This window comes from Copadichromis virginalis, linkage group LG13 (genome assembly GCF_057382275.1).
Source record: "Copadichromis virginalis isolate Kocher_CV1m ecotype Utaka linkage group LG13, C_Virginalis_male_GT1.1, whole genome shotgun sequence".
NCBI lineage: Eukaryota > Metazoa > Chordata > Actinopteri > Cichliformes > Cichlidae > Copadichromis > Copadichromis virginalis.
Genome location: NC_140630.1, coordinates 6256137 through 6284021, shown reverse-complemented (window position 1 = coordinate 6284021; position 27885 = coordinate 6256137). Strand labels below are relative to the sequence as shown.

Below are 27885 nucleotides of genomic sequence, written 5' to 3'. Positions count from 1 at the left end.
ATATAAATAAATATAAATATAAATATATATAAATATAAATATATATATATATATATATATATATACATAAATATATATATACACATACATATATATATACACATACATATATATATACACATACATATATATATACACATACATATATATATACATATACATACAGGAAACAAGACTCCAAATAGTGTTATTACAGTAGCAGATGTAACTTACTACACTGATAATATAAGATTTACACATATTTGCTCACCACGGCGTCTTTAATTCGCTTTAAGATGAACTGAACACAAAAATGTCAAATCCACATTTAGGGTCATGCTTGGCTTCATATTTGTTTAACAAATCGGCTGAGGCAACTGTAAAATTAGTCTGGTCTTATCTTTAATAAAAATTACTGGTTTGATAAGACCAGTGATGTTTATTGCCTTTACTCTGGAGGGATTTTTAAAAGAGCAGAACATCACCCGGCTGCAGGGACAAGCTGTCAGCTGCTGACAAACACCATGAAATGAAGAGTCGTTTTTACATGTCTGTACGTTTTCTTTTAATTGATCCTTAACCATCTAATCTGTAACAACATTCAGCTACCACATTACAGTCAAACACCAATTACAGTAAAAAAAAATTAAACCAACTCTGTCCTGCCTGTGAAACCAGGTAAATAACATCTTCCTTCAGTCCAGATGGTGCCCACAATAGTTACCCTACATTATAAAGTCACGCCACAATATTAGCTCGTGATGCTTGTATGCCAGCTGATTTCACTGTACCTCCGCATGGTGGTGGGTTTCAAGGCATCAATGTAATATTTATACAACCCCACAATTCTTGGCTGTAAGGAGGCAGATAAATACATCACCTTTAGCAAGAAATCTTTAAAAACTTCAAAGGAGCCTGATGACAGGCAGGGGGTAAAAACAGGAGCTCAGAGGGGCAGTTTCAGGAGTGTTAACAAAAGCGGTATTTCCCAAATTCAGTCCACAACAAACTAAGAGCATTCACAGCAGGTAGAAGTCTTTAATCACATTTGTGCAAAGGTCAGACACTCACAACTTGAATATGAATGCTGAGGGCAGATTCAAAATCAGCACCAGTTTCCACCAAAACTCCACACAGGCTTCATTGCCGTTTCACTTTCATGTAGCTGATATTAGATGAATTTTATTATTCATCGTTTTGAAAATAAAGTATATGGTGATAGCTCTGTTAGTCAAAATACCAGACACATGTTGTCATGGAAAAGAATGAGAGAAGACCCATCCTCCCAAGAGATTTTTTAAATAATGTGATTAGTATGTACTCGTACAGACTCAACGAAAACAGGACTCTGGTTTTATGTTTGGTCACTTGAACAGCTGCTCAAAACTCATCTGACCTTAACAGGAAGTGAAAATTACAGCAAACACCAGTCTGAGAACATACATTAACAGTCTGTCCAAATGGCTAAACATAAAATCATATTTAATGTGTAATGGCAGAAAAAAACATTAAAATTACATTAAATATTGTGATCTCAGTGATCTTTTCATGACGTTGCTGACTTGAGGTATGCAATGAGGTCTTGGCGCTCTCCCTTCTTTTTGATGCCAGCAAAGATCATTTTGGTTCCAGGAATGTACTTCTTGGGGTTCTCCAGGTACTCCATCAAAGTGTCCTCACCCCAAATGATACCTGAGGGAAAATGGTCATCAATGAGTCAAGTAGCAAGCAGGTGACACCAAGTATCAGTGACCAGTTTAATGTGTGGCTTTAAAGAGGCCACATTAATAAAAAGCATTTAGCTTGTATGCAATCTTTAAGAAAAAAAAAGGAATTAAAGCTGCCATTTATATAAGTCTAGTTTAGACTCAAAACGAATTAACTGAGGTGAAAATAAATGTCACCTAACACTTCCCACTCATTTGCCTGCTTCTTCTGAATGAATCTCACTAGAGACTTGTTACAACTCTAAACAGTCTTGTAGCAATTGAATAGTTTATTGTACAAACTGTTTGTGTACTCCAAATATTTAAGTATCTGATGGCTTGTCAGATGACATACTGCTTCACCACAAATACAGGATATCTGTTAGTGTCAGCAGGCTGCGATGCCAAAACAGTCACACTGAGACAATAGCGGAAATTTTAAAGATCCGTCCTTTTGTCCTTAAACACCCATAACCTTTAAGAGTACTTCTCTCAAGCGCTTACTGTTGCTAAGCTACGAGAACACGTCTTTATCGCATCTACCATTATCTTGACTGATATCACACACCTGCCCCTTCTTGAGTTTGAAGTTGGGAGGGGAAAGTTACAGAAGGAAGGAAAGCACCACAGAGGGGCAGTTTTACACAAAGGACTTTGAGCGTGTTGGCCCCCAGCTTCAGCAGGATTTATAGAGAAAACAAATGGCGAGGGTGCTAAAAATCGCAGGGATCTTTAGGCCTGTGTGCACAGTGAAAGAGTGTCATGAGACCTTTTATGAAACCTAAAATGGCTTTGTCATTTGCAAAATGTGAAAGAAATGTTCAAGTAATCCAACACCATTATAGTCAATGTGCACTGCATAACATAACGACCTCAGCAGGTTGTTATGTTGTTTTGGGTTTTTTTTTTTTCCATCAGAGCATCCAAGGCAGTGGCAAGAAAGATGTGGCACTCTTCCAAAAAGGGCCACAGGAGATCATTTTATTAACTTTACTTCAAGAGTGAGAAAGACCAGAGATACACCTGCAGGTACAAACTGTGTGTGATTTGAGCTGAAAACGTGCAAGCCTCAAAATGTGAAAACGGAGGATGATATGAGACTTTTAAAGCCCTAAAGAAAAAAAAGAAAAAAAAGCTTGACTACTTTTAATATAGATGCTTAAATGGGAATCCTTTGCCTTATTAAAATTAATAAAATGGTTTTAAAAAAAGACAGAAAAAATCTTTAGCTTGTAAGCTACTGAGACAACATATAAACACGAAATAGCCCTTTAAAGACTTCTGAATAAAAAAACAAAAACATTTGTGAACATAGAGGTTTAGATGCAAGTCATTGTCCTCTGTCTACACACTTAGTCAAGCGAGGCAGTTTCCAGAGAAAGTCCCCGCAAATCAATTTAAAAACCTTTAAAATAACTTAGATTTCAGACAATGTCAGTCTCCCTTCTACTGTGCGCTCTGAACAACCACAGACTATACCGTGAGTGCAGCTTGTTTATCTTCACGGAGACGTGGCTAACCGAGCTAACGCCGCAGGCTAACGTAGACCTATGCGGTTTCACACCCGTGAGAGCCGATAGGGACACGCAGGCCTGCGGAAAAAGCAGAGGTGGGGGACTCATTGTCTACGTTAACAACAGATACTGTAACCCTGGACACGTCTCCGTTAAAGTTTCGGTATGCCGTCTGGACCTGGAGCTGCTAGCTGTTAGCTTGCGGCCATATTATCTACCTCGGGAGTTCAGTCATGTGATCTGTGTGTGTGTTTACATCCCTCTGAGGGCCGAAGCAACAGCTGCCTGTGAGAAAATACACACAGTCACAGCAAGACTTCAGACACAAAACCCCGAGGCTTTCATTATTATATCTGGAGACTTTAACCATGCCACACTGGATTCTACTCTGGCTGCTTTTCACCAGTTTGTGAATTGTCCCACAAGAAGCAACAGGACAATTGACCTACTGTATGCTAATGTGAGAGATGCATACAGAGCCACCCCCCTCCCCCCACTAGGGAAGTCAGACCACAACCTGGTTTACCTACAGCCACAATACACACCCCTCGTCCAAAGGCAGCCGGTCACAACGCGCTCCATCCGGAGATGGACCCCAGAAAAGGAGGATGCTCTGAGGGACTGTTATGACACCACAGACTGGGATGTGCTCCTGAGCCCACATGGTGAGGACATAGAGGGGGCGACACACTGTCTTACAGACTACCTCAACTTTTGTGTGGACACGGTCGCCCCTGCTAAGACGGTACGGTGTTATCCTAATAACAAACCGTGGGTAACACAGGAAGTCAAAGCTGTCCTCAACATGAAGAAGAAGGCTTTCAGGAGCAAAGTGAAGGAGGAGATGAAGGCAGCACAGCGGGAGGTGAAACGCTGCCTGAGGGAAGCAAAGGACACCTACAGGAGGAAGGTGGAGCAGAAGTTGGAGAGGAACAATATGAGGGAGGTCTGGAATGGTGTGAAAACCATCACAGGCCACAACACCAAGAAAAGCACAGTGGGGGGGACTGTGGAGAAGGCAAACGAACTCAACAACTTCTTCAACAGGTTTGACCAGCCCACAACCCCCCCACCCTCACCTTCACTACAGAGTCCAATCCCCACTCTCCTACCTCCCTCGCTTCCCCCCCTTCCTGACACCATGACACCCCCCTCCTCCAATCCCTCTCTCAGCAGCAAGACATCTCCCCCCCTCCCCTCTTCCCAAACATCTCCCAGTGTCACAGTGGATCAGGTCAGGAGACAACTGAGGAAGCTTCGCCCCAGAAAGGCAGCAGGCCCAGACAAGGTGTGTCCTAGGATGCTAAAGGCGTGTGCTGCTGAACTTGGGGAGCCGCTACAACGAGTCTTCAACCTCAGTCTGCGACTGGGGAGAGTGCCCGCCCTATGGAAGACATCCTGCATCGTCCCGGTCCCCAAAAAGAACCGGCCCAATGAGCTGAATGACTTCCGACCGGTGGCACTGACGTCACATCTTATGAAGACTCTAGAGCGGCTCTTCCTCAACCTCCTCCGACCACAGGTACAACATGCCCAGGACCCACTACAGTTTGCATACAAGGCGGGTGTCGGAGTGGAGGATGCCATCCTGTACCTCCTACACAGAGCCCACTCACACCTGGATGGGGGAAAAGGCACGGTCAGGATCCTGTTTCTTGACTTTTCCAGTGCCTTTAATACCATCCGGCCCTGTATGCTTCAGGAAAAACTGAACAGGATGGAGGTGGACCCCTGCCTGGTGGCTTGGATCTCCGACTACCTCACCGACAGACCACAGTACGTCAGGCTGAAGGACATCACGTCTGACACAGTGGTCAGCAGCACAGGAGCACCACAGGGAACTGTGCTGTCCCCTCTTCTCTTCACCCTGTACACCTCTGACTTCTGCTACAACTCTGAATTATGCCACATTCAGAAGTTTGCAGACGACACAGCCATCATGGGGTGTATCTGGGATGATCAGGAAGAGGAGTACAGAAGTCTGGTGAGGAACTTTGTCGCATGGAGTCACACAAACCACCTGCAACTCAACACCTCAAAGACTAAGGAACTGGTTGTGGACTTCGGGAGGTCTAGAGCAGGTCCACTGCTGGTTCAGATAGAGGGGGAGGAGGTAGAGGTGGTCAACAAGTACAAGTACCTCGGGCTGTGGGTGGACAATAAACTGGACTGGTCATGCAACACAGAGTACCTGTATAAAAAAGCCCAAAGCCGACTGTACTTCCTCAGGAGGCTGAGGTCTTTTAACATCTGCAGGAAGCTCCTGAGGATGTTTTACCAGTCGGTGGTTGCTGGAGTACTTTTCTATGCTGTGGTGTGCTGGGGGAGCAGCACAGCAAAGAAGGACTCATCCAGGCTGGAGAAACTGATCAAGAGGGCTAGCTCTGTGGTCGGCATGAAGCTGGACACTCTGGTGACAGTGGCAGAGAAAAGGACATTAAAGAAACTGATGGACATTATGGACAGTGCCAGGCATCCTCTGCACACGGCCATAAACAACCAGAAGAGTCTGTTCAGTGACAGGTTGCTTCTCCCAAAGACAAGAACTAACAGACTTAAAAACTCCTTTGTCCCACACGCCATCAGACTGTTTAACTCCTCTCTGGAGGGGAGAGGGAGGGGAAACAGGAGGACAAAGGAGGGAACAACTAAGCTGTAGTGCCTCTTCACCTCACTGTGCAATACCTTTTGTGCAATACTTTTGTAAATAGTCAACGGTGCAATAGACTCAATACTTGAAATGTGCAATTCACTTGTATTTTTATTTTTATTCCTATTTATTCTATTTATCCCCTTCGTATATTTTATTTATATTGTCTCTGTATTTATATATATGTGTGTGTGTATAACTCTGTAACTTCTGTCGGTGCTGTGCTTTTTTGGAAATCGAATTTCCCAGAGGAACCCACCCGAGGGATTAATAAAGTTCTATCTTATCTTATCTTATCTTATCTTATATCTAGCATACAAATGTATTTATAATCTACTCAGAGACCCAGTGAACTCACCTTTGCTCTTGTTGGCGTCTGTGTAAGTGAAGCCTTCTGCCTGTCCGGTCTTCCTTCCGAACAGACCCCAGAGGTTGGGGCCCACCTTATGCTTGCCACCCTGCTCTACTGTGTGGCACTGAGCACACTTCTGGACAAAAACCTTTTTTCCCTTTTCAGCGTCTCCCATAGTTGACTGGAGAAACAAAGCCAACAGGAAAAAGAACAGAATGAGATGAAAAAGGAGTTTAAAAAGTAAAAGTATACAGAATTATGAAGGGCTCTTTAAATACACCAGACAGTCTTCTATCCATAGCCCAGTTAGGAAGCTTAAAGCTCTAATTTGACCCCAGCGCCATTTTGTGAAGGTCACAACTCCATAACTTTTACCATTTCTTTATCGTTGGCTCTAACTTTACAATGCATTCAGGTAAGTGATCGCATTGCCCTGTGCGCTGGCACGACGCCGAGATTACCCGGAAAGCTGACAGAAGCAGCGCAGGAAGCCGAAACTACACCGCCCTTAAAACACGTTCGACTAGCCACGAAGGGCCTCAGCTCGAGTTACTCCAGGGGGGACAGGTTGCCAGGTTTGGCGAGTAAAGGAGGACCTTTTTAATGATATTGCGCCATGAGGCAAAAGGTTTACCGAGGGGAGCCAAGGTTAATGTGCTTAGCGGAAAACGTGCTGTAATTACTAGAGCACCAGTGGCAGAGATCCGACCGGTGTTTCTGCCATAAAGTCGCTTCTACTTTGAGTTTCGAGGTTAAAAATGATGGTCTATCATCACTGGGGGAAACATTTTAGTGCAACACCACTAACATGACCCCCGGTCCCCCAAAATCCTTCTACCGCCCCCTTTTCATTAAAACTACCTACAAATCAACATTTTAGTTATCAGCTATCATTAAACGGCCAGTATTTTAGTAATTACATAACATAGCGGCTAATTTTCTCATTCTAGTTCTTAAGAGACGAACCGCACCACATCGTTTGCCGCGTAGCCTCCAACATGGCGGCAGCCGGCTGAATGACATCCCCCTCACGTAATATCAAGGGCATACACCCTTTACAACAAGTATCAACGTGTATTCGCGGTCTACGTGGCATTTTCGCCTGATTTTGACGCTTCGAATCGCTGACTCAAGCTCAGCCTGAACTCAGCTTGGGCCGACCATCGTGCTAGTAGTACGATAAGCCGGGTATGGGTCGCCCACCGGGGCTGTCAAGGATGCTTCAATGTCGGCGTACGGAAATTGCACTTCAAAGCTGCTGTGTTGCCCAAATATTTTCCCAAATCACACAAGAGCCCAAGTAAAATGTCTATAACGTTTAAATTACCTTATTATTCCCCCATAGCGGACTACGCAATGAGAACACAACCGGCTATTCACCAACGTGGGCGCTAACTCCCGCTACATACTACTGTTGCGACTCATATCCTGTTACTTATAATATAACCTCCATTCCCCTGTAAATACATTTATAAAGTATGAAATGTTACCTTTTTATGAGAAGATGTCGGGTTAAAAATACTCTACTGTAGGTAAGTAACCGTCTCAGCCTCGGCCGACAAGCAGTTTGTGACGGTCGCAAAGAAGGTCATTTCACTTTAAAGGCACCGGCTTTCGACGTCATCACAGCCAATCACGTGCCGCGAGATTACCGCTTAACCATTACGTGTCGTGTAGTATCATTTCTATGTTTTTTTGTTTTCAGTTTTATTTGTCATATGCAAGTTAGCACAAAGTCAACATCGCAATGAAATGTATTTGACGAGCAGAAGACAGTCACTCAGCAGAAAGGTACAGTAGAAGAAAAATAAATTAAAAAAAATAAATAGAAAAGAGCAAAATATCAATATGTATCCTCATCCATGTCATAGCTTTAATTTTGTATAAAGAAGTCGTTTACTTTTTATGAAAAAAATACAATTTAAACACAGAAACACTAATTTCGTGTCTATATGTAAGGTTTTACTAAGTCTTGTTATGTGTGTACACGCAAGGCGACGAGGCTGAGAGCAAGAACACGAAAGGGAGTTTTAGCACAGGTCCCAAGAATCTTGTCGCATTTCCTCCAGAGCCTTTATGGGGAAAACTGAACCTGCTTTTCTGGAGAAGTTTCGTGAAGGATTTTGGCAACCGAAAGTACTCCACGTTTAACTTGGTAACCAAAGATAGCCTTTTAATTTAACAAAACTGACACGTAATTTAATAAGTCACTCAATGATCGTACACACTTAGGTACATTTACTCTCCACAAACCAATTACGAATAGAAAATGTGCGCATAATGTTTACAAATTATTAAATAAATTATATTTTCTTCTTTTTATGTCTTCTACTTGTAGTTTCTTACATTGCCTTTTGCACTCTACATCCTTATCCCAAAATGAACCCTCACTCGCGAAGTGAAATTTATGTGCCTAAATGATATTTATATTAAATATGAAAGACAAAAGAAAATGAAAAAAATAAATAAATAAATAAAAAGGTTAAGTGATAACCCTTGAGTGTTTTCTCAAGGTAACCCTATGTGTCCCCAGGATAGTAAAAAAAGACTTGTTTTATTAAACACAAGGAAATATAGCGATCAACATTCACAACATGTGAAACTGGAATACTATGACAGAAAGTGGCTATAAAATCTAAACGTTTGTGCTCAGAAGGGTCATTCAGCACGTGACCCGTAAGCGCCTAAAAATACACCTAGACACCAGCGATCGCGCGCGCGCGCGCACGAACATGAAAACTAGGATGCTTTCAAAAATAATATTCTACCTCCTGTACAGCACATCATATTTTAACAGCACGTGTTTTATTTAAATATCATGGTCTGACATTATAGATATAACCCCACAACTTTTCTGGTCGCCTGTCCCCAGCACGAATGTGACTAACTCTATCATCTGTAACGAAGGGCTAGCTCCCTCTTATTTCTTTAACTAAACACACACAGAGGCAGACAGAAAGAGCTCAGGTAACTATTTCACAGCTGATCCCTGATGAGTGTAATCCTGTGTCAGGTATTTATAGAACACGATTAATAGGATTAATAAACCATCAGGGCTTCTCGTTTGGTGATAAGTCCCATTACTCATGTTAATTAACGTGTTAGTTACAAAACCTCTCTGCAGCATCTTTTCGTAACACCAGGGTATTTTGTAACACCTGCATTTCTCCTTCCCATGCTGCAGAGGGCAGTAAACGCAAATACGTGTCATCAGCGCCGCGGATGCATTTAAAACTATCGGAATTTCTACAATTAATTCTCTAAAGTTCTCATTTGACAGCGAACAAAGCAATTCACTTTCTAAATACTTAAAGATTTAAAACAAAAAGTACTAAAACAAAATTTAATCTCATGCCTTATAAACATTCTCTATGCACGATTCAATTTCATTGCTTCTCTGATTCATAACGTTTTCAAATGCTTGCAAATGGCTACTACAAGCGGTAAGTCGTGAATTTTTAAGTCTCAATCTAAATAATGTTAATGAAGGAATTTACTTTTCCAAAAGTTTCTTTTTCAAAACACGTAGATAACGAGAGCGTTATATTTTACTTAAAAATTGCCGCGGAGCACATGAAGGCAGCACTAACAACTGCAAGGAAACGCTGCTGTGTTTACCAGCGATGGAATTTCCGGATCATTTTAGAGAACCGGCTCTTTCGGCTCGCCTCACTAAAAAGAGTCGGCTCTTTCGGCTCCCAACCGGCTCTTCAGGTTGTTTTGTTGCTTTAATTTATTTATTATTAACAATAATATAAAATTATGCACAAAAAGAATTACTAATGTAAAAAAAAGTGGTTTTTATTTATATATGTTTATATATAAATATATACAGTGGCCCCTAGAGACAAAACACGTACAAACTCCAAAACACATTTCTAGCGTTAACTGAGCTACCTAGATCACTTAAATTACACAATTGAAAGCATATGTGTATTGTTTGTGTATTTATACACAAGCACTCATATATATTCAAATAATTTAAAAAAAAAGTTCATTAACCTGTTACTACCACACACCAAATCCGGTCGTTAGTACTTGCTGGCTTGTGTAGCCTCTAGGTAACAAAAGCTCAACACTGCGCCTAGCATTCTGGAGCAGTTTTGTTGTGTTTTGTACGTGTTTTGGAGTTTTTACGTGCTTCTGAGTTTTTACGTGTTTTGGAGTTTGTATGCGCTTCAGGGTTTGTACGTGTTTTGAAGTTTGTACATGCTTTGTCTCTAGGGGCCACCGTAAATATACTTTTATTTATTCACTTCACATAAAATGTAATAAATAAATCATATAATACAAAAACCAACTAGTCACAGTTCAACTTTTAACTATTTAAATTTTCAGCCCTTTCCTTTCAAACAAATTTAAAATGAAACAACACAAAACACTGCAAACCACAACACAATTAAATATAAATTAAAATGTGAAAACAAAAAGAAGATGCACATTCTCTGTCATATAGGCCTGCATGAATAAACCTTCTGAATCCTTTATCATCCGCAACTGAAAATAGTTGTGGATGACTACTATACCTTTCTAATGTGAGTTGTTGTCCCTGGCTTTCTTTCTCTGTCTCTCCCTCAAGCTCTGTTCCTGTGCTACTGTGTAACTACCGCCCCTCCCCCCTCCTCCCAGCGCAAAACACAAGGCTGGCATGTGGAGTGAAGCGGAAAAAAATTCCAGAGAGGATGAGAGAAGGAAAAAAAAACATGGCTCGCGATAAGGAGCCGTCTCGCGTCGTTCACGTCAAAGATTCGGATCTAAGAGCCATTTCGTTCGCGACCGACACATCACTAGTGTTTACAGGGAAGCGAAGATGGAGGAGTATCCCTCCAAACAGGTGCCCGAAAACCTCGACGATCCTCCCAACAGCCGACTGTTCGTGGTGACGAGTCGGTCCATCACTGAAGATGAGCTGCGGGAAAGCTTCTACGTGTTTGGGGACATTCAGGGGGTCTGGGTTGTCAAAGACAAGCAGACAAAGGAGTCCAAAGGCATTGCCTACATAAAGTTTGCCAAGTCTTCTCAGGCCTGCTTGGCCATGGAAGAAATGCACGGAAAAGTCCTGGTGGAAGGGACTAAACCTGTGAAGGTAATGTCAATGGTTAGGTCTCCAAAAAGATTATATTTTGTCTGCTTCAGTTCAGACGGTCGATTTATAATATGCGTATAGCTAGCAAGCTAAAGGGGCGTGATCGTTAGCTGCTTTCAGTTCACGGAACCTTAATTATCTACAATCTCACTCTTCTGTGCAAAATGCTGTTTAAATTTTAAATATTTGGAACTGAGAAGACAAAACATGGAATATTTATTGGCGAGGGATAAATCTTATTCTTAACTTTACATAAGAAAATATCATAGTTGCGATTCTTCTTCGAAAATATACAATTAACGTGTATCGTCCGCTATTTTAATGCATAATTTGTGTCTCTTTGTTTGCAAATGTTGGCTCTTCAGGTATTTATAGCCCAGTCACGGTCATCAACGAGACACAGAGATGTTGAGGATGAGGAGCTGACCAGGATTTTTGTCATGATCCCCAAATCCTTCTCAGAAGAGGACCTCAAAGAAACATTCAAAGTAATACTTCTTCTTTTGTGGTTCTGCAGCTCTATGTTTGCCTGTGTTTTAATGTCAGTATTGTGTTTCCTTTATGAAAAATATTTTTGTGCTCACGCACAGAGGTTTTGGCCATCTACCAAAGAACCTACACCAGGACTGTGATTAAAGTATTTTGCTCTAAGCTAAATATATTTATATTTGTCTATCAAATGGCCTAAAAATGCATAAACTTCTGTTAAGTAAGAACAAAAAACATGCTTTAACTATATACAGACCACTTATGCTTAGCGTATATAGTGTGTTCTTTTAGGCCATCTTAATTGAGGCTCTCTAGAACTCACTGACACCCCTAAATGCTCATTTAGATTCTTTCTGTTTTCTGTTTTGCAGGAGTATGGGGATATTGAGTATTGTGTGATCATCAAAAACAAGTTTACAGGAGAAAGTAAAGGCCTCGGCTACGTAAGGTACTACAAACCCTCCCAAGCTGCCCTCGCCATAGAGAACTGCGACAAAGGTAGGTCTGCCAAACTCATTTACTTGTTCATTAATCCTGGTAGAAGCAGCTGTATGAACATCAAATATACAGAATGGTTGGTGAACGGTTACAGCTGTGGTGACTTCTCACTTCTGTTAACACTTAGTAAAGGTTATGTTTATGATTTAAAACTGTGGAAATGATGTTATTAGCCTACAGGGCCATTCTGGCTGAGCCTCGAAGCAAATCGACAGCAACAGAAGATTACAGCTCTGGAGGAGCAGCAGCCAGAAATGATTATGCTGGCGGCTCTGAATCCATGAACCAGTACACGTTGGGTATGAGTTTCTTTGTCATCAGAATTTACTACCATAGGAAGGAAAGGGTAAAGGTCTTAGTATTATCCTCTGTCTTGGTACTGACCCTGGTGTCCTTCTTCTCTGTATAGGCGAGCCTGGGAACTACACAGTCATAGATTACCGCCACGGTGATTTCACACGCTGTCTCATTGTGTCCACGCGCATTGCACTCAATCAAGAGCAGATTTTTTCTCTTTTTGACATTATACCTGGCATGGAGTACTGCGAGCTGCAGAGGGATGCCTATGGAATGAACAAAGGTTAACAGTTCAATGTTATTTATATACCTCCAACATGTTACACCAGTCAGAATCTGTTGCATTGAGGAGGAAAAAAAACCCTTTTAACACGAACCATCTGCAGAATGAGGCTCAGGGACGGTAACTGTCCAACTTCACCTGTTGGGCCAAGGAATCACTAAACACTGAGCAGATTGTTGGGAACAGTAACCTCAAAGTAAGCTCTTACAGAACATAGAGCCACCAATGTTATCAATTTAATCCTCTACAGATGTGACAAGATTTTAATCATGAATGTTTTCTTAGTGTGACAGAGTGACTAAAAATATTGTATTTGTGATTATATGAGATGGATAAAAGGAGCAAACCCTCACATTTGAAAAACTGGATGGAGCTGATGGTTATTTTACACACTACATCAGCTTTACTCTAGTTTGCAGTATCGGTTCTCTGTGGATGTTGATGTGGTCCATTCTATTTTGATGACTGTAAAATATTCCACTCTGACCTTTTCTTTGCTGTGTGTCACCTGCCTCCAGGCCATGCTTTGATTCGCTACAGCAATCTTGGGTCAGCACTTTATGCCAGAGAAAAGCTAAATGGCTTTGAATATCCACCTGGAAACAGACTGGTTGTAAATTTTGTTGACGACGGCGAGGACCGCGGCAGGTATACACACAATGCACACATAACTACACAACAGTATATGTTTAACTTTGAGCCTGCAGAAGGGTCACAAATTACTGGAGCCTCAGAGAAGAAAAACCCTTTAAAGTTAATATATCCATAAATTAAAAGATAGGAACGAAAATGCCACTGATAATTAACTGCGACCTTGTCTGCATGCCTTCTTGGCCACATTTTATTTGTTGTTAAATATTCACAGGTGAAAGTTGTCCCCTGTGGGTTGTAGTGACCGGGCAGTGTTTTTTCAGAGTGCCGTGACTGCCTTTTTAAATATTACGTGATCTCAAAGCTGTTAGCGATACACACTCACATTATTCATGAACTTCACACTCTCTCTAGTAAAAGACATCAGAAGAACAGGCAGAAGACGATCCTGAACAATATGGATCTAGTTAACTTGGCCAGGATATTAAATTTGGTGCTTGTGGACTATATAGTGACAGTGAAGTGGGGCTGAGATGCACAGCTGTCATTCCCCCTGCTGTTTCTCAATATGCTATGCCTCAGCGTCTCTAACTATGCAATGTAGGACCAGTGTTTCCTTTCCTGTTCAAGTTGGCTTGAACATGAAAATTACACATCAGTAGAATACAGCGCAACACAGGAAGAAGCACAAAAAGCCATCAGAGATTAAAGTAGCATGCACTACTACACAGTACACAGTGTTTTAAACACTCTTCTTCTAAACACCTTCTGTCTTTAACATCACAAACATGAAAAAGAGTCGCTCTCATTATAGTTGCTGCACAGAGTTTTAACACTGCCCCCTTGTGATTATATTTAGCTATAACATGTAGACGAAGCCCTACAAGCGACCAGTGCACCTCTGTGCTGGGTGCTTGAGGCAGACTTAATTTTCCCATCGTGTCCACAGCTGGAAACAGCCTGTATGTTTGCTGTTGTGTGTAGTCCTGTAGGTCGGATGGCCATGCAGTTTGTTGCAGCACAGATGATGTCAGCGGTCTGGAACGGACCATCCAGCAGCCAAGTGATGAAACCTGTGAGTCATTAATTCAACATCTGATTTACAAAATTGTGTCAGGTCATCGTCTTGTTACTCTGCACATTTTATTTACATTTCAGATGGTTTTTTTTAGCAATGATAATAAGAAAATTTCTAAAAAAGCTATATTTTAATTCTTATTAGCTGATCTTTTAAAAATCTGTGCTCACATAAAGATTTGATTGATTTGATTGGTAATTTATTTCAACATGTGAACAATATACAAGTACATTTAGAAAAGAAATGAGAGAAAAAAAATATACTATACAAATTACATACAAAAAAACATTCTGATTAATTTACATGTTGAAAGGGAGTGGGAAGAAGTATACACTTATTTAATCCCACCCCTGTCCCATAAATTATCAGTGAATATTTAGTCAGCTTCCTTACTGATATAATTTGTAATAAAAATAGTGAACAGATTTCTGATATACTATATACTATAATATCACATCATGAATTTTTTGTTTGTTTGTTTTTAAATAGAGACATTCACTTAATTTAAATATTTTCCTTTTCTTTATAGATCGAGAAGATCATATTTTTATAACTCTTTTTGAACAGTTTTATGTTTGGACATTGCTTTAATTCCATATTCAGTTTGTTCCATAGTTTCACTCCTTGAACAGAAACACAAAAGCCTTTTCTTGTAGTACGTACCTTCATTGTTTTGAAGTTACAAAAACCCCTTAAATTATAACTTCCTTCTTTCAAAAAAAACATACTCTGAATATTACCTGGCAGTTCTTTATTTTTTGCTTTGAATAGAATTTGTGCTGTTTGGAATTTCACTATATCGTCAATTTTCAATATTTCAGACTGCAAAAATAGTGAGTTTGTATGTTCCCTATAACCTGCATTGTGGATGATTCGAATTGCTTTCTTTTGAAGAGTAAAAAGTGAATGTAATGTGGTTTTATAGTTATTGCCCCAGACCTCTGCACAATAGCTTAAGTATGGTGAAACCAGTGAACAGTAGAGAATATGAAGTGATGTTCTGTCGAATACCTGTTTTGCCTTGTTTAGTACTGCAATGCTTCGTGATACTTTGGAATGAATATATCTTACGTGAGCTCTCCAGTTAAGTTTTTCATCTATTATTACCCCCAGAAATTTATTTTCACTGACTCTTTCAATATCAACACCATTTATTTGAATCTTTGCATTTGTATTTAAACTACTATTTCCAAATAACATAAGTTTAGATTTATTCAAATTTAATGATAATTTGTTTTTATCAAGCCAGAACTTCACTTTACTTATTTCATTAGTCATATCCTCCAATAAATTCTGCAGATCATCACCAGAGCAAAAAATGTTTGTATCGTCAGCAAAGAGAACCATTTTTAATACTTTGGACACTTTACAGATGTCGTTAATGTACAAGTTGAAGAATTTTGGACCCAAAACTGACCCTTGGGGTACACCACAAGCAATGTCCATACATAAGGAGCAACCACCATTTATTTTCACAAACTGCTTTCTGTCACTTAAATAACTCCGGACTACAATTAAAAGTAGTTCAACAGATCAAACCTAGAATCTCCTTTTCTGAGGGATATGCAGTGTGTGAACAGTATGTGACATTTAAATTACTGATCCTGTGTTCTCTGTGTTGGTATGTACCAGGGCTTCTCTGTTGTCTCGTCAGTTTCTCGAATTCAGACCGACGCCAACCTGCCGTCGCTGAAGAAGCTTGCTCCGCCTGAGAGCAAAACCAAGGAGCGGCTGTTTGTCGTGTTCAGCCCCTCCCCGCTGCCCCCCGATGTGTTGGAGGATGTTTTTTGGTAAGTGCCCTGTGGTCTGACTCAATCACTAAAAGTAAAAAACAAACAAAACAAAAAAAACCAGTGCATTACCGGGACGGTTAAAGGTCTGCTTGATCACGACTCTTGGCTCAATCAGTGCAAACTGCTGTGGATGATAACATCAGGCTAAGTGCTCTTAAATAACAGAGTAAAGCTGCTATTAAACCAAACAGACAGAATTAGCAAATGTTCCTGCTTTACAATTAAATGTTATTTGTTCGTCTGTGCCTCCCTGTGTCTGTCTGTCTAGTCGCTTTGGCTCCCTCATTGAAGTCCACTTGGTTCCAGGGAGGAAAGTTGGATACATGAAGTATGCAGATAAACAGGTAAAGCTCAGATTGAGGATAAACTTGTGGGTTTTATTAATGAAGGAATAGAATGTAAGTAAACTTCAAACTCTTCTTCATCACTGTGTTCATCTCTGTCAGTGTGCGGACGAGGCCATGGCAGCGCTCCACGGACGCGTCGTTAACGGGGTAAAGATGAAGGTGATGCTGGCTGATCCTCCCAGAGAGGAATCTCATAAACGTCCTCGTACCTACTGAAGCCTACATGACACGAACCAGTGGTAAGTGTGCAGTCTTCTACTGCAGGCTCACCAGTATGTGCAATTGGAAGTATTTTGGAAACAAAATATATACACTGTACACGTAATTTGTCTGTTTACATGTTTGTTTAAGAAAATATCAGACACACTGCCAACGAGAATAATTTCTTATATTTTTGATTAGGAATTCTGATTTATTTAATCCAACACGTGTGTGTGTGTGTGTGTGTGTGTGTGTGTGTGTGTGTGTGTGTGTGTGTGTGTGTGTGTGTGTGTGCGCTCTAGTGTCAGATGCTTCGGGTATATGTGTTGACTGACCACAAAGTAAAGACGCTCTTAACAAACGTCGACAAAAGATCAAAAATGAAACATATAAACACAATAAGTACAAAAAGGGAAAGGATCAGGGACAGTGTGAGGTGACGGCTTGAAGTAATCTGGGAGTTCAAATCTCAGCTGCGTAATAGTGGGAAACAAGCGTAACTCTTGGCTTTCTACATCACCTGTCAGGGTCTGTTCAGCGACAAGAAAGGCTCAGTGTGTAGGCAGGCTAACCAACTACAAAGGACCAGTGCTACTTCATCAGTTCACAAGGAAGAAAGTTCTGCAGTGCTGTGATGTCTGATCCAACAGGTGGTATCATGGAGGCAGGTAGACGTGCAAAAAGAAAACGTTAGGAAGCACTACACAGACAACAAAGTATTTATGAAATAAAACACTAGGAAACACCAACTTTCTGGATTTTTCCTGATATATTAGCAATGTCACAGCATGTGTTGTACATAAGTGTTCTTGCAATACTAAGTCTGGTCAGTAAAGCAAAAAAACACAGATCAGAGTCTTCAAATTGTGTTGAAGGCTTTCAAAGCCTGATTATAAGCTAAAAGAATTCAAAGTAGTAAAAGAGTATTTATTAATCATATCATTAGAAAGTTCTATCATTATACATCAAGCTTTGCACCCCTACTCTGCTTCCATTGCAGGTTATTAGTTTAGAATATTTAACCTCGATGTTACCCACAGCGAAGGCCCTTTATGATTTATTTGCAACTTAAACTGTGTGAGAGCTCCTTCACGTCACCCACCTGTGCACTCCTGTGAAGCTCTCTCCTCATGAGTCACAAAAGCGACACTCTAACAAGATGTCAAGAAGTTTCTGATGACAGTCGTTTCTCTTCCTGTGAATAACACTGCAGCTTCTTGTTCCCCAGGCGACTGTTGCCATGACACAATGACACCTGACCTGACAGACCGATATCAAGACCTTCTCCCGACCTCTGACACGACCTTTGACACCTGTCTGACCTTACTCCCGGTCAGTGACCTTGCAGCGACTCACTGATAGGACGCTCCAGTGTTATAACACTAATAAACTGAAGTCTTAATCGTAAACAGTCTGTGAATAGCAATTGTGTAGTTTGTGGTCAGTGTCATACTTTCGTGCTTTCTAAGTGCAAAATGTCAGCCTCGACACTGCTCTTTGATTTAACAGATTATTTAAGAAACGCTGACGTGAGAAGTCTCATGGTTCGGGCAGTGTGCAGCATTTTACTTTATGAAAATCTGCAGGCAGGAGGCTGCAGTTTACTGATAAGCTGTGAAAAACAGGCTTTATAAAGCTGGATGTGGACAGTTTGTAGTTCACATCTGGTCCTCCTTATTTGTCTGAGGGTACGCTCTGTAGCCTGTGCAGGTCTCGGTTAAAAGGTGGTGATTTGAATGACTGTGAAACTTTTTTTTTTTGTCAATAAAAATATAGTTGAACACATTGTCTGTCTCATCTCTTCTTTTACAACATATTAACTGAACAGCTAATAAAAAATAAATTATAAAACCATCATTTCTCCTGTTATGCTAAGAAGCTTGCTAAATTAAAAGGTCATGCATTCAGTTTGTAGTTTTTAAAAAAATATGTGATGATGACCCAGAGACCATCTGGATACTGGGTCTTCATTTCCTTCTGTTGTACTTGTCTTTGTCCTGCAGTGTCCCTCTGATGCTCTAAAGGGGGAAGCCCTGTTTGACTTGGCTATTCACCCATGTGCATATATCTGACACTAAAAACCTGGGTGGATTTTTACTTAGGTTGCATTTTCAGAAATACATGTTTTCTTAATTAGCGCTTTATCTAGTCTCCTGTTCTGGCTTAAGAGCAAGCTTGGATTTCAACATATAGATATTATCAATAACTGAGTGGGTTTGGCATAAAGTATAACTCTACTAATCAACTTTAAAACCACTGGTTGGGGCCACAGACTTTGAGAGTGGAGGTGGTTGGTTTACAGAGCTCCAAATCTTTTTTTCTTCTCAGCATTGGCGCTGGTTGTGTGTTATCCCGGTCCTAGCCCAGAGAGAGGGTCTAAAAAGGTAAAGCTGACCCTGAATCACTGAAAATACACTGCTTTTATTTTATGGTACACAACAGGAGGGGAGCAGACAACAATCACTGAAATATGGGTGTTAAACAGAAAAGGGACAGCATCAAGCTATTTAGCAATGGCATCCAAAAAGAGACGGACACTGGATGTACAGTAATTTTATTTTATTTTTAGGCAACTCATGAGAACATTATTTACAATACCAGGCTGGCACTGGGAACAAATCTGGTCTCAGATCAGGGAGCTGACATTTAAGAAGCTCAGTTTGGACCTTTCCTTCAAACATTTTTTTACTAAAAATAAGAGATTTTTTCAGCAGAGCTGTGACCTCAGCTAAATGAAATAGTGGATCTGTTGAAGGGAAAACAATCTTGAAATCTTGAATCTACTTTAATCACAAAAGTGCATCTCCTAACTAAAGCTTTTTGGCATGAGAGCAGGTGAGTTGTGTTCACCTTCCACTTGTATAACTTCTTCGCCACTGAAGTCTGGTTTAATAATACAGTCTAACAGGTATAGCTCTTTAATTTTAAATCTGATACACTTCCCTTAAATCAATATATTCAATATTTTACTGATCAAGTAGAGAAACACTTGAAGCCTAATTTACCAAATGTCAGTGTAAGCCATCAAGTTTGTAAAGCAACAAAAAGTGTGCAACCACAGCAAAGTTCTCCTCAGCAGAGATGCGTGGAGTTGGCCCTGCCGTGGAAATTTGGACACCCAGAGGACAGAATGATGTACGGTGAAAACAGAGGGCAGAGACAGGCAGTGATGTCAAGATATAATCAGGCTTTATTACTGGAGTCTCTGAAACTTAAAATCATTCAAACGTCTGGTCTCTTTGATGTTTAGCTCCATGCATCCATCAGTCCATCCCTTTGCCACTTAGTCCATCTGACTTCTACCTCCTGCTCCCTCCTCATCAGTCTTCCAGCGCCAGTGTGTTGAGTTCTTCATCGAGCTCCTCCAGATCTTCTCCCGTGAACAGGTTTTCATCTACCGGTACTTCCTCTTCCTCTTCATCCTCCCCTCCTCCATCCTCCCCTCCGCCCTCTTCCTCTGAAAGCCCGTTGGCCTCGGCGCCACCACAAGCTCCGTTCAGCTGTTCCTCTGCAAGCAGGAGGGGAAAAAAATGCTACTCACACAGCTGACGTTTGTTCATCAGAAGTACTCAGAAGTACTGTGTTTGTTCTCTTACAAAAAAGGGATAAACTTTGACCAGTGTGTTTTTTCTCTCACCGTCGTCTGATTCCGTCGTCTCTGTCTTATTCCTAGAGGTGAACCGGTCCATGGATGCTACAGTAATACCTGTGTTGTCGACCTCTTGTGGAACAAAGCGAGATAAGTCTATGTCCTGGACGTCTGTAGTATCAATCTGAAATTTAAAAGAAGAAAGAAAGAAAAGAAAAAACATGGAAGGGCTGGAAATGTGAATTTTAAAAAACTAGTGTCCAAATAAAATTGCAAGAAAAAAAAAGTAATATTAAAATTCTTATCTTTGATGTATACATTTTTCCTTTTCCATAAAATTAGAAAATATCTGAATACTAGTCTAGCTAGGAAGCATAAACCATTGTGACTACATTGGAAAAGCAACAATAAGACAACTGTCAAAAAGGGAATTTTGGGAGACTTGCATGTGTGGATTTAACTAAAGAAAACACTGACATTGTCTCGATATGTGGTACAGATGTGCATGGCTCAACCAATCACTGGTAAGAAGGTTCAACTATCATTAATACTATCAGTAATATTAATATTTATTCACCTATAAGTCTTTTTTCACCAGCTATAAAATACTGAAATACTGGCTTCATATTTGAATGCTTGTTCTCCAGTATAAATCAGTACCTTAACATATCTGCCTGACTACACCGACCTCACAGAGAAACTAAAATAAATCGCTTGAAGTGGTAACACCAACACACTGCATGCCAACATCAAAACATTTATATTTCATACCAACAACGCAAACTATATTAGACACCAAACACAGGTTATTGTGCGGGGACATCTCATTTCAAGTGTGAGAGCCACAGAGCTGAAATCAATATAAACTCACAGACTACAGAAAAACAAGACTGTGGGAGGTTTTTGTCTATTCTAAAACACAGAGCTTCTTTCAAACTGCCTCCAACCAAATCTGTGAGTTTATTGCATTATGCAATTGCTGGAAATTTCACAATTACCTCTTCCTCCTCCTCTTCTTCTTCGTCGGCATATCTAGTGTCGTCAGCTTCATCATCGTCATCATCAACCAGCTCTGGGCGGAATTCGAACACCTCACGGCCGCTCACCTGCAGATAATTAATACAGATAATAATACAAATTGCGTTTGGACATTTTTGCTTCGGCACCGCTGCCAAGGTGAAATTTCACAACCACTGCACTCACCACCAGAGATTTGCCAGCCTTAAAGTCAGCCTTCTTCTTCTCCATTTCCTCCCTTGCTTTGTCCACCTGATAAAACAAAAGCATCAAGTATATCTTGACAAAAATATTTGAAAAAGCTTTAATGATTTCAGTCATTGAAAACCCCCCGAGGAATCAAGTCTTTAATAATATCAGGGAAAAAGTGGGGACTTGGCTCTGACAACCTGATGCTACTACAATGTTTGAATGTGTCCAACCTTCTCCTGCCTTTTCCTTTTCTTCCAAGCCAGGAAAGTCTCCAGAGTTATCCGAGTGACATTTGGACCCAGAGCTGCACGCTGGAGAGAGACAAAGAAAGAAATCTCAGTTTCCGCACTTAAATTAATTAATTTGAGGTAACAGCATGAGGCCACAACATCTGAAGACAGAGACATTTCTTAGCATTCAATTATAATATCTCAGTCTTAGCTTATGTCCTCTCTTAACAGCAAGTTTTGCTGTTTTTCAATACTGAGTAGAAATAGTTTACTTTCATAATTACATATGTTGAATTGTTAGCAAACATCCTAAGTAACACATTCAAAAATAATCCAAAACAGCAGCACTGACCGCGACACCAATTTATATTAAGCAGTTTTGTATTCATGTTTAAACATCGTTCCACTACCCTGCAGAGGTCACATAGTTTGCTCACATTTATTAGCACTGCTGTCACTAAATGTCTAGATGTCTGCAATGATACGTAATCTCATCTGTCTGGACTAAACTATTTGAAACGTACTTTTCTTAAGAAATCATAACCGATTCAGATACATGTTTGCACTCAGCTTGGACTAGTTACATTACAGAAACACCAGTAGTGATAACATTCACACGTAAAGCTTTAAGCTGGAGACGTGAATGTTTGCAGAAGCTCTAAACACAGACAACTTAGCTTTCTGTTTCAGATGGCATTTTTTTAATAGTTAAACTGTCCAACATGATTTCAACAGAAACTGCTATAAAGTTTTAACAAAATGCAGTGACTTCTTCAACATGGTGTCAATCAGTCTGGATCAAAGTGGTTCCAGTCTGTTCCTCTAGCTGCAAAAAATACAATGGCTCAATCCCAGACGATTTGTTTCTTATATTGTAAGTAACACTAGTAATTGTATAACCAATGACAATTTGGTCTAATGGGACCATATCGAGCAACAACTGACCAGTGGACCCTGGGACTACCGCTCTCCTATTGACCTGCCTACTTGGAGCATTAGTTGAGGCATTTAATCATTCAGCACCCACATAAAGGTTTCACAGCTTCTGTTTGGTTTGGTACGTGAACCTCCACACCAGGCTGAGCCAGCCTTTTGAAGTTAAAGGAGAAAAGTGCAAAGTTGTCTATGGTAAAAACGGTTTGCATATCAGCAATACCCAAGACAGCAGCCTCACTTTTACACCTTCCAGTCCATCTCATTCAATAGTTGAACTCTGTGCTGCTGTTACTCACCTCAAAGGTTCCCTAAAGCACGCTGTTGTAGTTATCCTTACCTCACTCTCTATAAGTTCCTCCAACGAGATCTCTTCCTCTGTCTCCTCCTTCTTCTTGTCTTTTTTCAGTACAAAACCGGGAGGCAGAGCATGCCGGTACATACAATTGTCGCCCCCTGCGGGACACACCCAGAACCAGCCGTACTTATTGTTTTCTATGGCCTCCAAGAAGTACTTACACACCTGCAGACAAACAAGTGTGAGTTAGCAACAGTAAAGCAGACAAAATCGTGTATTATTATTGGTATTAGTTGACTGAACTGTTAGATGGACTGTCTTTGAGGAATTTTGTTTAGAGCCAAAAGACTCTTGGGAACAAACTGAGAGGAAAAAAGCACATTTTTTTTCCCTAGATTTGGTTTTCTCTGCTTCTTCTTTATCCAGCAAACACCCTGAACTCCCTGCATTTCACCTTACCACACAAACAAGTCCGTTTCCCACACTCTCATTAAACCACATGATGAAAACACAGACGACCAGCAAATATCTAGCTCCTTGTCTTCATTCACTAATTAACAGACTTACGATTTGTGTTTTGGCTTTCTTCTTCTCAGCTTCTCCGTGTTTTTTGTTGACGACTTCCTCTAGTTTCTTCTCATCCCAGTTCTCCATAGTGTCTGAAAGCAGCACATCACAGTCTTTCAGCATGGGGTATGAATTCAAATCACTAAAATGCCCAACACCCTCTCCTGTAGCTCATAAAAATAGCTCACATTGGCCTTTTTTGTACAAGGATGGGGCTCTAAGATAGTAAGACGTAGCAGAACTTTCAGTTAATTTTCAAAGGAAAAACAAACAAACATGGTAGGCATGATGGACCACCCGTCCAGGTAAAGTCAATAAAGGAGATAAGGCAAAGGCCTGGTTAATTTAATGAAGTGTTCATCATTGAATTTTAAGTCCAGATATCAGTAGTTGAAATAAACTCAGAATGAGGTTTATTTGCATTACAGGGGAAAATATTGACTATTTTATTCAGGAAAAATAAACAAAGCTGCCATAAAGTAGGCTTAAGACCCATGTAATCATAACTAAATATCAAATCAAGCTGTTTACATATTTAGCAGATGGTTGTCTTCTTAATTTATCTGAATAATATAAAATGATAAACAGATTTGCTAAGAGAAATCATGATGCAGATGTTGATATCATGCAGCAATAACCCCCCTTTCAATATGTACAGGTTAACTGTGATGTCTACCAACCTTTCTCCAGGTCTTCATCTCTTTCGTCTACATAGACGCTTCTCTTTTCACATTTCCTCTCCATGGATAGATCATGGCTGAACTTGCACTTGTCTCCTTTAGTACACTGACCCTGCTTAAAGAACGCACACAACACTGATTTTGGATCAACACCTGCAGGAAATAAAGAGAGAAAAAAGATCAATCATCTTTTCTTATCAAATTTAACACATCAAATGATTCATCTCCTGTGTGTCACATGCTGTGTGTTACCTTTGCTGACTTTCTGAGCAACAACTACGGGTTTAAAAAGCTCATTGAGTTCATCCAGCTCTTTCTTCTTATCATTCTTCTTGGTGGTCTTTTCTGCCTCAGCCTGGGCAATCTAAACACGACAAATTCAGCCACATTTAAAGATTATCTTACTTACAAAAGATTTAAGGAAGACAGCAAGTAGAGTGAGCAAAAGTAAGAGAAGAATGTTTGGCTTAAGGATTAAGAAGATACACAAGGATGAAGGCAGAAAGAAATACAGAAGGCAAGAACAGTTCGCCAACCTGTCTGGCACTTTGTTGTCCATATTTGACTTGCTGAGTAACATTCTTGATGTACTTCTGCTGCTTGGCCCCTTTTTTGTTCTTTAAGCCAAATGTCTTATCCTACAAAAAACAAACAAACAAACACAAGAGCCCAAACAAATCTTTATTAATTGTCACTTTTATAATACAATTCCAAACACAAAGCCTGAGTGAGTGTTACATCACAACAACAAGGAGTACAGTGAAATCCACTTGACACATCTGCAATATCAGGCCATGGTTCACTTTTCCATCCATACCTAGTTGAAGTGTGCTAGTCAGGTGAAAACTCTAAAGTTTTAAGATCGCTTAAAGAATGAGTGAATTGATTTTCTTTTGCACATATCACAGCAAAAATTATCACACAACCAAAACCGAGATTGTAGTCTTGGTTCAGTCTTGTTAGGCTCATTATGCAAAGCATAACCTCCAAGTTTGCTTTTATTGCATAGATCCTTTAAAATAATGCTGATGCATCTGTTCTCTTTCGTTTGACTAACAGCAACATGAGGCCAGTGGTCAGGGATTTCAGAGAAACCAAAATTTGTCTCAGCAGACCAAGTCTGTGAAAAGTTAGACTATCGACAAGGAACAGATCATAAATGCATGTCTAATTCAACAAATACTGACACACTTGTTCAAAATCTGACATACAGCTATGATAAAAAATTAGCTCACTAAACATCATTACTCAGGGTAATTTTCACAGCGATTAGAACTGAAGGCTATGGTTGGCCTTCTGCGGCACTGTATCGCTCTGTCTAAATGTTTTATTTAGGCACTACCTTGCCTGCAGCACTCATCCCAAGTTTCATCTTTATTTAGTTCACGTTCATTCTTTATTAAAAACCCACAGGCCCAATTTATCATCCACCATAACAGTAGGCTTTGATTTTAACAGGTGGTATTGAACCAAGAGTGCAATATGTGGCTCATCTATGTGTTTAAATAGTTATTTTACCAACAACAAAAGTCACACCTACAGCCTGGCTCAACACCATTTTCTGTTGTAAAATTAAAAACTTTGCAACTGAAAGCAAGAGTTGCTTGTCTGGTGTTAAGGAAACTGAATTATGAAGTTGCATGTTAAAAACTTCGAGCACAAACTGCGCCCCTTTCAAAATTTACTTGAAATTCCCGCTGCTAAACTTAACCACAACAGAAAACATGTAAGCGATCGGAAGACGCTGATAACATTAAGTGTTGTTTCAGTAAAAAACTAAATACACACAAATTGAGCTTGAAATTACTCATTTCTAGCCCGTTTACATCACTGAAACAGACTGAAATGTGTTTCCTGAGCAGTCCTGAGGCCGGTCAGAAAACAGGCCTTTCACTCTGCGCCTTCGTGCCCGTTTGTGTTTAAAACCATGAATAAAACCTCATAAAACACTACATAAGCTTTAACATAATGTTTGTAATTCTTACATGCGTCTTCAACAGGGGATATTAACCTTAAAGCAATAACTGTGGACACTTGCTCATGCGGCGGGACGGCCCTGATAGCAGCTTAGCTTTATCGGTTAGCTGCATGCCTTCGTCGAGAGTCAGCTAGCTTTAGGTTTAACTATACCCGAAGGGGCCTTTAGTAGAATACTACTAACTATGGAAATATGGACCGAACAATTAGAAGGCACTGACAACTGCCCAGAGGCCAGAACAACTTTACGATTCACCTGTCAGCACTTGCGATAGCCTGGGTTAGCCGTATGCTAGCTTATCAGCTAGGGTTAATCAAAGACACGCTAACTCGTGTAACTTTTACCTCAATAATCTTTTCCTTTTTCTTCTCCTGAGTTTTTTTATTTCCCCCGGGCTGGGCGGGTTTCTTCGGAGGCATGCCGGCTCAGGTACAGCTCTCTCAAAATGCGTGAAGCTGTTCAATATCTTTATTAATATGGTGATTTTGCAGGGGAGTCAGCTCCACATTACCCGCTTGTTGCTAGCACCGCAACAGCGCCTTCTAGGCCACATGTGAGTTGTTGATGTTCTGTGACGTCAACACGCACCCCGAGAGGCAGGATGGGTACTGTAGTCTGTAGAAAAATCAGACTCAGAATACTTTATTAATCCCTAAGGAAATTATGTAATCCCTAAGGAAATTGCAAAACACGTCTAGTTCAGGGGTGTCAAACATAAGGCTCTTCTTCCTCTTCTTCTTCTTCTTCTTACAGTGGTGGTGCAGGACATGTATGAAGACATGGTGAGATGGTAAGATGTATTTAAGGTGCGGGTAGGATTAATTTAGGGATCAGCTCTGAGCCCATTCTTGTTTGCAGTGATGATGGACAGGTTTACAGTTGCGGTCAGGCACGAGTGTCCATGGACTGCAATGTTTGCAGACAACACTGTGATCTATAGTGATATAAGGTAGCAGGCTGAAGAGTCTGGAGAGGGGGAGGTATGCTTTGGAGAGAAGAGGAATGAAAGTCTGTAAAAGATGTGTGTGGATGACAGGAAGACAGGTGTAACAGTGAAGCTGCAGAGAGCAGATGCAGTGAAGGTAGAGTTTAAATACCTGGGGTGAACCATCCAGAGCAAAGTTCCCATAGTGTTCACAAACTAGTTGCTTGTCCTCAGCAGAGATGGTTACTGTAATCTGATTGCTTTTTTCAGGTAATGAGTAAAGTAAGGGATTACTATTACAAAAACGGTAATTAGATTACCGTTACTTTCCCGTAGGAACGCTGCGTTACTGCGTTACTAAAACCATGATTTTTTTTGCGAGAATGTCTCATGACAGTGATGTAAGCGAGTGCGCCGTTCGTGACAACAGCTGTGTGCAGATCAACAGTGGATCATATATCGAGTGCAGGAGAGAGTATGAGCGTGCAGCATTTAAAGCTTGGAAGTACTGACCTTACTTTGAGTTTGATTCCATAAAAAGTGACAAAAGCATTAGTGTACGTTGTGCGTGGGAAGAAAACTTCTTTTTACAGCGAACCCCCCCCCCCACCC

The 27885-nt window shown here is 40.5% G+C and overlaps 3 protein-coding genes across 9 annotated transcripts; 1 reads left to right on the top strand and 2 right to left on the bottom strand.

The window, feature by feature from the left end:
- Positions 1–529: 529 nt before the first annotated feature.
- Positions 530–7820, bottom strand: LOC146695134 (cytochrome c). Of its 3 annotated transcripts, none has more exons than XM_085477048.1 (3): positions 7692–7820; positions 6208–6382; positions 530–1671 (listed from the first exon to the last, which is right to left on the bottom strand). In XM_085477048.1, the coding sequence occupies exons 2-3, from the start codon at positions 6374–6376 to the stop codon at positions 1526–1528; spliced, it is 315 nt and encodes a 104-aa protein (XP_085333174.1). In that variant the 5' UTR covers positions 6377–6382; positions 7692–7820; the 3' UTR covers positions 530–1525. The 3 variants fall into 3 exon arrangements, with proteins under 3 accessions (XP_085333174.1, XP_085333175.1, XP_085333173.1); XM_085477049.1 differs by lacking the exon at positions 7692–7820 and adding an exon at positions 7529–7611; XM_085477047.1 differs by lacking the exon at positions 7692–7820 and adding an exon at positions 6577–6798.
- A 3004-nt stretch (positions 7821–10824) lies between these two features.
- On the top strand, positions 10825–18651 carry rbm45 (RNA binding motif protein 45). Of its 5 annotated transcripts, none has more exons than XR_014923528.1 (12): positions 10826–11287; positions 11653–11775; positions 12148–12274; positions 12448–12573; positions 12684–12854; positions 13373–13502; positions 14430–14520; positions 16156–16313; positions 16585–16660; positions 16763–16902; positions 17392–17514; positions 18093–18651. XR_014923528.1 is itself a non-coding variant. In XM_085477046.1 (11 exons), the coding sequence occupies exons 1-10, from the start codon at positions 11012–11014 to the stop codon at positions 16877–16879; spliced, it is 1263 nt and encodes a 420-aa protein (XP_085333172.1). In that variant the 5' UTR covers positions 10825–11011; the 3' UTR covers positions 16880–16902; positions 17392–18651. The 5 variants fall into 5 exon arrangements, 3 of the variants coding, with proteins under 3 accessions (XP_085333172.1, XP_085333171.1, XP_085333169.1); XR_014923527.1 differs by having other exon boundaries at positions 17392–17528; XM_085477046.1 differs by having other exon boundaries at positions 10825–11287; positions 12684–12722; positions 17392–18651.
- A 751-nt stretch (positions 18652–19402) lies between these two features.
- On the bottom strand, positions 19403–26915 carry zc3h15 (zinc finger CCCH-type containing 15). Its single transcript, XM_085477042.1, has 11 exons — positions 26693–26915; positions 24907–25008; positions 24623–24734; positions 24371–24523; positions 23691–23782; positions 23166–23348; positions 21893–21973; positions 21657–21722; positions 21452–21559; positions 20502–20637; positions 19403–20372 (listed from the first exon to the last, which is right to left on the bottom strand). Exons 1-11 carry the CDS (start codon positions 26765–26767, stop codon positions 20185–20187), a joined length of 1296 nt encoding a protein of 431 aa, XP_085333168.1. The 5' UTR covers positions 26768–26915; the 3' UTR covers positions 19403–20184.
- Between the last annotated feature and the right edge of the window lie 970 nt (positions 26916–27885).